Source organism: Chlamydotis macqueenii, chromosome 26 (genome assembly GCF_036417535.1).
Source record: "Chlamydotis macqueenii isolate bChlMac1 chromosome 26, bChlMac1.mat, whole genome shotgun sequence".
Lineage (NCBI taxonomy): Eukaryota > Metazoa > Chordata > Aves > Otidiformes > Otididae > Chlamydotis > Chlamydotis macqueenii.
Window position 1 is genome coordinate 4,654,074 of NC_141581.1, and position 13,787 is coordinate 4,667,860.

The 13,787-nt window shown below is 45.8% G+C and overlaps 1 protein-coding gene across 2 annotated transcripts in view; it reads left to right on the forward strand.

The window, feature by feature from the left end:
• KDM4B (lysine demethylase 4B) overlaps window positions 1-13,787 on the forward strand; it is an 87,060-nt gene that overhangs the window by 36,610 nt on the left and 36,663 nt on the right. For both annotated transcript variants that reach the window (XM_086767231.1, XM_086767232.1), the window contains exons 7-8: window positions 716-819; window positions 4,683-4,820. In XM_086767231.1, the coding sequence (XP_086623357.1) occupies window positions 716-819; window positions 4,683-4,820 (242 nt within the window). The remainder of the gene's footprint in view (window positions 1-715; window positions 820-4,682; window positions 4,821-13,787) is intronic.

The following is a 13,787-nucleotide window of genomic DNA, read 5'->3' on the forward strand; positions in this document are numbered from 1 at the left end:
AATACTTCGTAGTGTTGAGATGCTGTCCGAGTCAGATCGTAGCGTCTCTGCCAGGCTTGTTGGTGACCACTGCGGCCGGTGAACGAGCGTCCCTCCTCCTGCTGCCCTGTGATGGATATGTTTTGGTTTACTTTCAATCTTTTTGCAGAATATTAACATCTACATGCTCGGTTTTTTTTCCTTTGGGAGGTGGTATGTAGGGTAGATCGGTCTGGAATCTTATGAGTTGTATTCCTCTCCCAGAAACAGGATAGCAGCCCGCTGGAGAAGGAATAAAAAGCACACAGCAGTGTTTGGAGTTGATGCTGCGTGCTTGTCGCTCTTTCCTTGTCCGTGGTCAGAAAATGGGTGGCAGAGGGTTTAGGGTACCAGGCAGAACTTGAGACAGCCGGGTTCTGTTTCTTAATTTGCTAGGGTTTCACTGAGATTTGACCACGCTGCTTATTCTCAAGCATAGAAGACTTAGATGCTAACGCTCAGCCTGAATGGAATTTAGAGTTGGGTGCCTCAACACGCCAGCTTTTGTCACAAAATTTATGTGGTATTTTAAACAATGAGGGATGTGCTAATTACTGGCGTCTTCACTTGTATTCCTGTTGTTTTAATCGATATAATGTATTGAGGCAGGTTTTCATTTTGTCAGCTTGTCTGTGCGTAAGTAATGATTGGGTAGAGTATTCCGATAGTGATACTCCTCTTTTTAATGCCTCTGCAGGATTTTTTCCAGGAAGCTCTCAGGGATGTGATGCTTTCCTCCGTCACAAGATGACCCTCATTTCGCCCTCGATCTTGAAGAAGTACGGCATTCCATTTGACCGGGTACGTACAAAGGATGCAGCGAGGGCGCTGGCAAGATGTTAAGGCGCACAAAGCACAGCACCCCTCTTCTCAGGAAACGATTCGTTGCAAGCCGCTGGGGAGCAATTTGCTTAATTTCTAAATGCATTATTATGCTAAATGTATCCTATCGGTTTAAACCAGGTGGCTGCCTGGGAGCGAGGATTTGTGGTTTGGCTGAGACCCTTTCCATGAAGTGCTGCTCCTCGTGACTGCTTTCGCTAGAACTGACTTTGTCAATTAGGGAGCCTCTCCAGGTAGAGAGGGACAAACCGGAATACAGATGCTGGGGCTCATCGGGAGGCGGTGTAACTCACTGGTGATTCTTGAACACAGACTTTTGTTCTCCCGGATCTGGTATGAACAAAAAACTGGAGTTAGACCTGCTGAGTCTCTGTTGCGTAAGCGTTCGCTCTACGCTGAGCCAGTAAGGATCCACAAATCTCTTAAGTCATCTTATTTGAAAGAGGAGTCATGTTTATTTGGTATGATCGTTTTAAGATGCTTATTCTTAAAATCTTCTGGCAAGAAGTAAATCTCCTCACCAAGCGTGCTTACCACGGATTTAGTGTCTGTGCAGAACCAAACAACTGCTGCTGTGTGCGTGTGTGCCGCACAGAGCACGTCCTGCCAGGGTGGCCGAGTGCAGCCTTCAGGTCTGGGGAAAGGAGTGGAGTTAGAGGTGCTGGGACTCGTAGCTCCAGTGGGAAGTGTAAAGAATGCCTGGTTTGAAGGGATTTCATCCTTCCCTGTCCCCTTTCATCGTCAGCTGTAGTTATGTGTGATGGCCTTCATTTTCGAAGTAAGAACTCTCGTGTTCTGGTCATCTTTTTTTCTTTAAGCATGGTTTTGCTAGACTTAGCCCACCTGAGACAAAGTGTATCACCTGTTTGATGAGCCTGGTGATTCTTTGAGATAGAAGTAAAAGATCTTGGCTCTTTTATAGTGTAAAAACGATGAATTCATTCAATTTACTGCTCCAGAGACTGTTTCGTTTTTCCTAGCGGAAGGCTGTGATGAATGAAATTTGAAGCGTGATCATCTGGCTTGTCAGATGAGTTTGCTGTCAGTGCAGGGGAGGCTTGCGCGAAGCAACGCGGTGCCTGCGGTTCAACATCAGTGGCTGGTCTTGGCCTAGTCTGCCCGGAATGGTTGGTATTGAATTGTTCGTGGAGTGCAGCAAAGCATTTTTTTTGGTAATTTTATCTGTGGAACAGAATTCCGCAGTGTGAAAACACGGGTACTTGCTACACCTGGTTGAAAATAATGATGAAAATGTCTAATTGTGGAATCTGAATTTTTGGGTAAGGATTTTCACTTTATAAATTTCAGGAAAGTGGAGATGTGGATTGGAATATGGGAGGCACCTCAGTTTAACGTGTAGATGCCCCTCGGAGAAATGGCTTTTGATAGAGGTGTCCCTGCTCCTGGCAGGGGGGTTGGGCTGGGTGGGCTTTAACGGTCCCTTCCCACCCAAACCCTTCTGGGATTCTGACTTCAAGTATTTGAGTGTTGTAGGTGGATATGTTTTTTCTCCAGAGTAATACACAGTGGCGTTTGTTTTTCTGAGGGAAGTGGCACTGACTAGTAATTGATAAGTGATTTCTGGTCAATAACCAAGCAAGAGGAGCAAAGGAGTCTGTCAAACGGCAGCAGACGAAAACTTTCTGTCCAAGCTTATCCCTCATCAGCTGTCCTGAGCTGTCTGGTGATAAGGACGGGGTACAAAGGGGTTTAAATGTGGGAGTTTCTCATTTATTGCTCGGTAGAGTCTTTTCCTGCTTAGCTAGGCTTCCCACTGCGAATCTTTTGACTTCTGGCATGAAGGTTTTTTGCAGATTGCTGTCTGGTGTCTCCTTCGTTCTGAGTATATATGGAGAACTTAGACAAGAATCAGATTCTTGTCTATTTTACAAAAAGCTAGGAGAGGCCAGTGTACACATAGAGGACAACATTACTGTCAAAACCAAACTTTCTTTTTGAAAGGAAAAGGGATTATTAACATGCTACTTGAATGTAATTCCTAATTCTGGAATGCTACAGAGCGCGGGGGGAAGTGGGTTTTTTATGAGAGCGTCTCTCTTCTCTATGACACTCACTGGAAGGGTGGCTTTAAATGTAAAGAGGAGGAGGAGATCTCTCTAGTCTGAGCAGCTTGTATCTGAATGCCTCCCATCCTGAAATAGCAGCTTTTGAAGGAGGATCGCCGTCATTCAGGAGCAGTGAACATGTGCCACTCTTCTTTAGAAACAGAGATAGGATCCCTTCATCGAAATTCCTGGCAGATTTCAATCAAGCCAGTAGGCACGCATTTATAAATCTCAATAACAGTATTTACTTCTGGAAAAAAAAAAAGAAACAGATCAATACTATAGCTTTTTAATAATTAAAAATGTGTATTTCTGTAATCTGCTATTGATTTCTCCATTTGTTCTTCAAGAGCTCGCAGCAGTCAGTAAATCCAGGGCTTTCTCTGTGAGTGGCAGTTTGTGCTGGCTTTCCTTCAATAGTTATTACTTTTCTGCATGGCCTATCCATCATCTTGAGGGCTTTCTAATTTATTGGAGGGATAATGTTGACAGCAGTGACACGGAGGACATACACTGTGGGCTTGAAATGAAGACGCCAGGATGTAGATTTCCTGACAGAAACATAATCTTTCTGTCTCCTGAAGTTAGCAATCTGGCGCTCTGCTGTGGTTTATGGAGGGGGCTGGGTGGGAGGATGCGCTGGGGGGCTGGGTGCGGACTGCACTTCAGCACCTCTCATCCAGAAAGACTGCGGAAGCTTGTATCCTATCAGTTTTTATTATTTTTTTTTTTCTTTTAATTATTCCACTAGCATTAATAACATTAGCAAGTTTAGGTGTTAGTCCAGCCAAGTGGGGAAACGTTTTAACTTCTGCCTGTTCATGTTTTCTGCTTGGACCCATCCTTGTGTGCGTAAGCGTGAGTTCTCTGAGCGGCTGGCTTGTGAGTTACTGCTGGTGGGAAGGAATCCCAAGGGAGCGGCTTGTCGTGCGACTGCTGCGAAAGGTCTGTCAGCGCTTCTGGGTTGGAAGGACAGGGGAGGTCAAATTCTGTCTCGTTCCTGATCAGCAGCGGGGCGGTGCTGTCGCACGCTGGCTGAGCCGGAGAGCCGCACTGGCGGGACTGCACCGAGCGCGCTGCTCGCTGCCGGTTGCTCGTACAATCCGTGCTGTGCTCTAACCATTAAAAATGGAAAAAAAACCTCTGTTGTCTCTTCTGCATAAGATCCGAAAAGAGGATTTTCTAGAAGCGTCGCAAATTGATTGGCCTCTGATTACAGCTGTAGTCTGCAGGGTTTTTAAACATCGTATTAATAATGGCCATTAGGCTTGTTGTTATTTTAATTTTACTTAAGTAGACAAATGTTGGGCCGTAATTTTTAGGGTGTTTTGACTTCTGGGTGAACAAATGGGAGTAAGACTGATAAATGTAAGTGGGGAAATAAACACAGTGAAAGGCAGCATGTGCTTCAGTAGGACCCTGCAGTGGAGAGTGTCCGTGGTGGTGGTGGGACTGTGGACTTGGACTTAGCATGAGCTGAAGTAATGGTCGTGATGTAAAGATTTATTGATCTTTTGGGATGCTGCAGCCTGAGGCCTTTTTGTAACTGGAGCCTGTGAGTCTAAACAGTTCCGATCGTGTGACCCCTTCCATCCGTTGTACTGTCTTTTTTCCGTAATAGAAATACTTCAGTGATTCTGCAGTTAACAAGAAACTGTTCTAGGTTTAGCTAAGATGTAGCAGTGGCTGTTCTGCCCACCCTTCAGTTGAAATAGAGAGATTTAAACCGTGATTTTGTTGTGTTTTGTTTTTCAGATCACCCAGGAAGCCGGCGAGTTCATGATTACCTTTCCTTATGGTTACCATGCTGGCTTCAATCACGGCTTCAACTGCGCCGAGTCCACCAACTTTGCCACTTTACGATGGATTGACTACGGAAAAATGGCAACCCAAGTAGGTGTCTGTCTGAATGAGGGGTTACTTCAAACCGCTAGCTCATGGAACACAAAGGGATGAGAGTGGGAGACATACCCTTCAGAACAAAATGGAAAGCAGGCTTGTTTTGACAGCGTACTCTTCCTTTGTGCCATGTCGCTGTTTGATGCCTGTTGATCATTCGCGTAACGTTTGAGGGCACAGTAACGACTTTCTCAAATGCTGGGTGTTACAGACACCTTGTGAAGAGGTTGTTTTGAAACTAGTAAGTCAGGTTTAGTTTTCTGATGCATCTAAACTGCATTTCACAGTGAATAAGATGGCTGATGTAACTGAATACAATTCATTAGGTACACATTGAAGGGGAAAGAACAAGCTGGAAATACTTCTAAGCTTTAATAGTAACCTTCTGAAAATAGCTGAATTTCTCTATGCGCTGTACGAAAGCTCTCAGTTAAGTCGAAAGAGGAGAGTTGTGCTACAATAGCTTTGTGTGGCTACTTCTCATTAGGGCAAATTTCTTGTATGCTTTGTTACTTTTGAGAGTTTTGAAGTCAGCGATGGTTTTCGTGGCAGCACACGTACTGCATTCTCGTGTTTACTGTGAAGTATAACGGATCAGCTTAACTGAACCAACAGGATCTGTGAATCCTGAAATTAGAGTTCAGATCCACACAAGTCTTTGGGGAAAGGTGAAATGATTACAGTGGGGCAGCAGTTTAAAATTGCCTCAGATGTTCCTTTCCAGAAAGCAGACTTAGTTTTCACTCTAGAGTGGCATTGGTGATACCTCCCTCGCTTAGCTTGCTTCTGTCAGCTCAGCCGGACTGTACCTTCTGTAAGGCACCCTAATGCTTTGTTCTGGGCAAAACCAGCTCTGTTCAGAATGAACTGCAGCCACATCTGCGTCTCGGTCTGTGGAACAATGTGCCGATGTTCGTTTCTCCTTTACAGAGGTTTATATTCTGGAGTAGTACAGGGTAGATGATTACCGAATGGAATCGTTCTCTTCTCAGCTCTGGGACCCTAGGGTCCTTGGCGGCGCCCGTTTTACCCCTGCCCCTTTTTGCGGTAACGCCTTCGGCCGTTTTTGAGCCAAGCTGAAACCTTCTGCACAGAATTACGTTCGATAGCGATCGATCGATGTTGTGTCTTAATCAGCCTGAGTGGCTGCTTTGTGACTAATGTGAGTCACCCTTTTTTGCTTCCGGAGGCTAGCGCTGGGTTTGGCGCTGCAGGCTTCAAGGGATCTTGTAGAATCACAAAAAGAACCCCATGCTGCTTTTCCTTTTAAATAAGTGAACATCATTAACCTAACTAGAAAAGGAAGATGGTTGTCATTCCACAGGAGCTTTTTTTCCCCTCTTTGGTATTCTCTAAGCAACTGCAGAGAGGCAGTCTTTGACTATACAGTGGCACAAAAATTGGTGTCTGAGAAGCTCATCCCATGGAAAGCAAGCTCCCGAAAGGTGAAGTGTCTGTCTTGTTTATTTTTTTCAGTAACTTTCAGCCCATGGTTTCAAGGACTCCACTGTTAGCCAGCAAATTTGGCATTTGAGCTCTCTCCTTTTCTAAAATAAACAGATTTTATTATTTCATTTCTGAAACGACAGTGATGTAAAAGCATCTTCTGTTAGGCACGCTGGTGGCTGTGCCACGAAATATAAAAATGAAATATGCCATGAAATATAAAATACACAAATTCACTGTGCCAGTGGAGTAAAACCTCTAAATTGCTAGTAATTGCCACTGAAATTATCCTCACAACAGAAAAATCCTCCTGCTGGAAAGCCATGTATTTGTCCTGTCTGTCCCCCGCCAGCGTTGAAGCAGTGAACCCCAGGTTGGTGTTGGTAATCTCTTCGTGTTCCGTCAAGGCTGGAGACAAGGCTGTGGGAAGAATCGAGGCTCTGAGGCTGGGGGGAGCAGGAGCCGTACGTTTGAATTTGTTGTGGTGTTAAAGGGATGGTAAGAGAAACCCAGAACTGTGAGAGGCCTCAGGTCAGCGTGAGGTGTCTTAAACTCACAAACAGCCAAGCAAACTCGGTTAGAACGTTTTAAAAATCGTGTTTGTCTGCTGTGACTTTGTATGCCAGGTTTATCTGTGGCGAGTGGCCATGGTATTACACCCCAGGAAAAGGGGTTTATCATGGAAATCCTGACAGACCCTTAGCTACCGCCGTGCCAGCCGGCACCGCTCTAATATTCAAAGCAATTTTGGGTTCAGCCATGTGTTCACAAACAAGTGACATTTGGGAAGTGCAGGTTTAGATTGAGCCTCCATGCTTACATTGTTAGGCAGCGTAGCGTGAAATTACTGAACAAGCAGCACGGAGAGCTCGGAGCAAATCTGGGGAGAGAAAGCTGAAGTGTGGAAGGAGACGCCCAATTTATTTCCCTTGCACTCGGTGACACTTGTCTGTTCAGAGATTTCCATTTAATATTGCCTAAATCACGCGCTGCCTACGTGTTAATTAACCCTTTGATACCTTGCTCTCAGGCTCCAGATGAGCTGTGAGTGCTGTTACGCTGTAAGGGCACGAGGTTTGTTTAAATCTCATTTTAAGTTAAACGGGGACTTAATGAAATATCAGCTGAGTGCGTACACTTGACCTGCCTGCACGTTTGTGGAGAGGGAATTCATGGAGACATCCTGGAGCGTGTGAGTTTTTGGTTAACTGCTGCAGGTTGACTACATTTTAAAAAAGGCCATATTGATCTCTGTGCTCTCAGGCACAATTAGATTACCCTTGCCCACATCAGAGCAGGTGGCTTGTGTTTTGTTTTTTGGTTTTTTTTTGTTTTTTTCTTGTCACGTATTCATTTATAAAGTTATTGGAAACTCGACTGGGCGTCACTGCAGGTCCGTACCCTTCCTGCGCTGAAACCAGCTGGCTGGAAGCCGATTCTTCTTCCCTCAGGTTAGCAGTGCTGCTGGCTTGTCCTACCAGTACCCGTGAGACTGGTGACAAGGTAAGGTTCAACATTACCCAGTTGTAGTGTTCTCTTGGACATTATCCTGGGGAGGAAATCTGGATTCTGCTCTGCTGAGAGCGATGGATGTCAGTGGCGTAGCGTAGAAGAGAGCTCACGTAGGAAGGGACCGGCTCACCTTGGAGAAACGCAGACAGAACTGTGCTAATTGCCTGCCAGATGGATGAGATGTTCCGCTAACCACAGCAGAACCTGCCCGGGCTGTAAAAATGCATAACCACCAGACTGAAGTTTAAAGATCAGCTTCTTAGACACTGATTCTGCTCTAATTGTAGAACAAGCATCAGCATTAGCCAAAAAAAAAAGCAATGGCTGCAGAGTTGTGTAGTGGGTAAATACACTTGTATCTGTGTGAACCTTCAACCAGGATGAACAGATGCTTAAAAATTCAAGTGGAAGTTGTTTGGTGAATACCTGTGAATAAACTAACTGTCCTGTTTGGTGCAAAGCCTTTTGAGAACCTGGTGAGAGGTTCTGGAGTGTCTGTCAGGACTGCTCAGGGGAACTGGAAGGGTACATGTGTGACGATAGCTAGGGTGTGATGCTGGGTTTCACGTCTTTAGGTGGAAGCTGTAACCCTTGCTGACAAGCAGCCTCTTCCTGTAAGAACATATTGACCAAAACAGCTTCATTAATTACAGAGGGCCAGTACGCAGAGATAAATTTGTGTCTTCGTCTGTATCAGACATCTCCAGTAGCTGTTTAGCGTGTCCCAGGCTCAGGTGGGCAATTTGAGAACCGATGGCTTTTGGCATCGGTTTGGTCACCACAAACGTTCAGCAGAATTCTCTGCTTCCTCTCTTCAGGTTGTCCCTGGTCACGTTTCAGCTTTTTTAGTTACAGCAGCGCTTGCCTCTTACGTCTGATTTGCCGATCCTTCCGACAATGGCTTCTCCAGCCTCATGGCTGAGTACCAGTATGTGGCAGACGAAACTCGCGTCGTCTCTCATGATGGGAGTAAATCCTCAGGACTGACCGCTCCCTGCTCTTAGCAAATGTCAGTCTCTTTGGATCCCGAGGAAGGGTATAACATTCTCCTCTGCTTCATGTCTTTAATTATATGGTGGCGTACCACTGGGAAATAGATGTCTTGCCTGCAGCTGGACATTGTGCCTGGAAGAGTAAGAATTAACAGCTCTTTAACTGTTATCCCATTTCTTGTCTCTGTCAATGTCTCCATCTGGCCTCCAGGAACCTTGTGTGGCAGCCGACTGCTTTCTAGTCAAGGTGACTTTGGGGCCCTCCACAGCGTGCCCGTTCCACCCGATCGGGGTGAAAAGCTGAGGCTGAGCAGCACGTCTGTCGGTTACTTTTTGGGGGTAGGAGAGACCTGCGGTTAGTTTGGGGGCTCCCATGGATAATCCTGCTGTGCTGCCACCAGATTTTTCCCAATACGTGCTGGGAATTCATTCCAGCCGTCTTTGCTGTGCTACATGAGGAGATCAAACTCTGGCAGGGATGGTTTTGACTAATGAGTATCGGTCTGTCACAGCCTGCAAAGCAAAGAGATCCAGAAGAAATGAGTTAAAAGGGGTGGTTTTTTTGTGGTGTTGGAGATGCTGGCGCGATGTTTGAGGAGTCAGCTGTAATCTGAACACCCTGCTTTAGGCCGTAACGTTACTGATTAAATAACAGTGAGCAGGGATGGTTTTATTTGTGTGCACTGTCGTTAATGTTTACCTGCATAGGCAGAGCCTAGAAAATTAGGGAGAAATATTTTCCTTTGTACTCTGTAGTTGGAGTTCTCTGGTCATTTATCTTCCATTATCTCTGTCATGTTCTTTTCTCTGTTTGCTTGTTGAAGAAGGCCTGGTGCATGAAAGGCACTGAATGATAATTTTCATTCCGTACCATCAGATTTTTTTTTTCTTTTGTTTTGCTTCATGAGCCTGCAGTTCCTTTCTGCATTCCTGCTTGGATTTGCTTTGTTTCTGGAAGCTCTGGGAGGCAGCGATGACAGCCAGGAGCCTTGGCAGCTGTGTGATTGAACAGCCCTGTGGAAGCCAAGCGCTTTAGCAGAGGGCCCTTCCTGGGGCCGTGGTGGCGTGTGAGCCTCCTGGTACTCACTAAGGTATTCACGCTTTTGGAGTGTACGGTTTTAGAAGAAATTCAAGCGTACCTCACAGGTCGGCTTTTCTGTTTCTTTTGCAAACTGGACTGGAAATAAGTGGATGGGAGGGGAACAATTTCTTGCACTCTCCTTTACATTAACAGCGGGCGCTGGGGCTGACAGCGCCGGTGTTCCCATCGGCTGACATTTTCATCCCTTCCTTTTATCTCCTGTTTACTCCAGAGACAGTGCTGGAGTTATCTATCTCCACATAAAATGGGGTCAAGTTGTCCTTCCTTCCCAATCCTGCCTTTTATGTTCTGAACTCAGCAGCCCTCATCCCGTCCCGCGTAGCGTTCCCGTGCCGGCCTCCGCCCCGCTGCCGAGGCATTTCTCCGGGGAGGAGGGGACGACGAGTGAGACTCTTCTGTGTGGATTTGACTGATCTATAAAGCCGTCTTCAAGCTCTCAGACTGTGGTCTTTCACATAGCTCATTGCTTCCGAGCCCTCTCCTCACGTGATATTTTTTGGTATAACATTGGAATAACAGCTCTCGCGTTTACATTTGAAGTATTTGTAATTTGAAGTTGTCTGGCATATAATTTTCCTTGTAAAACTGAAGGTAGCTTCTCCCTATTCCAATGTTAGTAGGTTTTCTCTTAAAAGATGTCATTATTTTCCAGGAAAATAAATTTCATGAGGTTTTTGCAGAAACTGTTTGGTACTGTTGTAAAACTGGTCTCAGAAATATGGGAAATCAGAATAGTATTTTTGTATTATTTTGTATGGATGCCTTAACTGACTCTAATTAGACCTTTTAAGCTTAGAATACTTAAAAAAAAAATCTATTGTGGAATTTTTGTCAAATTCAAAATTGCTCTTGTACAAAATCTTCCGCCTTTTTTGGTACTTATTTTCTTTTATTATTTGTAAGCATCCCTAATGCCTTTCTCTCCGCAAAGCACCGATTCTGTGCAATAAAGAGGAATTTTTACAGTGTTTTTCATGCTGAGGTGGGAAGGAGACAGTTATTTTTCTGAAAGGGTGCTGGAGCTTTGTTTTTATCAACTCTTTTCCGAGATCTCCTCCTGAAGTACTGACTGGGAGGTTGCTTGTCATCATTTTTGTTAACGGAGGAAGAACGCTAACGCTTCTGTTAGCAGAAAAAGTACCCCTGGGGGTTTCCAGGGTTTCGGTCCTGGGGATGCCTGGCTGCTGGACGTAAGGACCGACGTCCGTGCGGATGGATGGGTGCTAAGCAGGTACCTGGCCTGTCCCTTCTGGATGTCCTGCCCTTGAGAAGGGCCGTCTGAGAGACTAATTTCAAACCCGGAATGTAATTATAAACTGTTGAGGGCTGGATTCACAGCAAATGGGACGTTTCTACCCCGGGGCAGGCAGCTGGGGGCAGTGAGGACTTCGGGCAGCTCGCTCCCTCTGCTCAGTGTCTGGTGGAACCCTCAGAGCACTCAACTGGGAAGGATCGAATTTTTTTTTTTTTTTTTTTTTAAACAGAGTAGGCCTATTTGTGCAATTTACTTTAGCTTAATTACTGCAAGATAAAGCATTTCTTGACTTTTTCAGTGCTGCTTAGCGATGACTTTGCAGCTCAGGGTGACTCTGGGAGCCGGCGATGGAAGCTGCGGGATCCCTGGGACGGAGAGCTGCCCCGCGCCCGAGGAGGCCTGGTGCTGCTGGGCTGACGCAGTCTCCCGTTCTCTCTCCGCCTTGCTAACCCTGTGATTTATAGCGCGGAGGCTGCGCTGTGCTTTGTGGCCTCAGTAAATAGCGATGTGAAGAATGTGCTCCCTGCAGGATATTCACTCGGCGTCCCTGTCGCACGGGAGTCCCTGATGAAGTCTCACAGCCCCCATCATTCATGTGTCAGAGCGGAGGCTCGAGGGTCACCTGGCTTTGGGGATGCTGGTGTGGCAAGGCCATCAAAAAATCTCTTTTTAAAGCTGCCTTAGCTTTGTGCTGTCCTGTGCCGCTGGCCTTGCTGCGTTGGAATTGCTTCAGGCGTGACACGCAGGGCCGTGGGTGTGGGGAAGGAAAGAGCAGTCTTACATTTCGCTTCAGAATAAATAAGTAAAGAGTGCTTTCTGTTCAAGAATGGCAGAAACGGTGATGCTGGAACTCTGGAAGGCAGTGTAAAAGTGTAGAGTAGCTGCGAATTGGCATTACGCTTTCTCATCAGGTACCTTTCCTTTTTGATGTCCTCCACAGAAACTCTTCCAGTGAACTGAAAGCGATGTTTGTGGCCCTGCTGCCTCTTCACTCTCTGCATGAAGAACGCTTTAAAAATAAAGCTCACTTTTTATTACAGTGCAGGGTGAGCAGTTTGCTTATGAACAGCTTCTTTTAATTTTTTTTAAACTCTGTTTTGCCTGATTATTTGTCTTTCCTGATAGCCACACTTCTGATTTTCCTCTGGTTTGGTTCCCAGTTCGCAGTTTCAGGGTTTTCGTGGGGCGGCTCATAGCTGGGTGCTTCCTAATCTCAGTCATCAGGATTCAGATCCTGCTTCTGCTGGGTGCTCACCCAACTCTTAATTGCTTCGAACGTGCGTGGAGCTGGGTCTGGATTGTTCCAGGGAGGAGACAGAAGTGCTTTCTTTGGTCTGCTGTTCCTTTAGGATTGATATACAACGTCTTGCCTCCTTTATTTATCCATCAGCCCTCCCTGGATTCTGAGTTGTAGCATTTGAAGTTGCAAAAAGTATATTTTTTTCAGCTTTGTATCCTTTTGAAGAATGTTATTGAAGAACACTCGTTATTACCAGGGGAGAGGATTTCACAGTGTGCTAGAAGCAAATCTTCGGTTGTCACTTTAGATACCGACGCTTCGTATTCCGCCAGATGTAATTATTCATGTTTCTATAAACTGCCTGTAGATCCTGGTTGTCGTACACGGGATGCAAAATGGTGGGTTTCAGTGCTTCATCTGCTGGTTACAGGCGTGTAATGCAGCAGAGCATTCAGCTTTCTTTTTCAAGGAAATGGATAAAAAACAGATGATCAAACAGGAGGATAAGAGGATAACTTTAGCAAGAGTTGTCTGGTGTGTCTGCCACCTCAGAGCTGTAGATCTTTGCCAAGCCATGGCAGTTCGTCCTCGCCACTCGCTTCACGCGTGAGCGCAGGGCGCTGACCTGCTGGCGTGTTTTCTCTGGACCAAAGTGGTCGGTGGTAGGCTTTTCACCAGCTGCAAAGCTCATGATGCAGAAGAAGTCATCCCTTGAGATAGTGAATATCATTCTGATGTTATCGACTACCTCATAACCACCAGATAAAAGTCTTACTTTGTTTATTACTGGAGTGAGTCTGTCAAAACAGAAAGGAGCCGATGCTTCATAGAATCCCTTTTTTGTAGCGATGCTGAGAGCACTGAATTTCCTTCCCTGTTCTTCCAGCCTGAACAGGGACACGTAACTCGGGACCCCCCTGAGGTGATCCCCCTGACCAACCTTCAGCTGTGGTTGTGTTCGTCTTACAGAAATGAGGATTGCGTGTGTTTGGGATAGAGTCAGGAGCAGGCGGTCTCCTTACCGGTGTAGTCTACAGAATAAAGATAAAAGAGAGTTCTGGCAGAGGTTGCAAAATGGCTTTGCCAAAAAACGACTGAACCCCAGCCGAATCTCCATGTAACATATCGGCAGAAGCCTGATACCCGGTGGGATGGGTTCTTACTTTGTTTGCCTAAAATGAAGCGTGTCACGTAGCATTTTATATGATATCTTAAATCAGAATCCTCTTATTGCCGATGAAGTGGAGCAGGGTAAATCTGACTCCCCAGGCTCACCCAGCTTTTCTACCCACAAAAATCCTCACAGAACATTACGGAAACAAGTTAAGGAAGCAAGCAAGGAGAAAGCATGCCCTGCAGCCCGGGACCAGGGGGAGTCCTTGGAAATCTTTGCCTAATTGTTTTGTTTATGAAG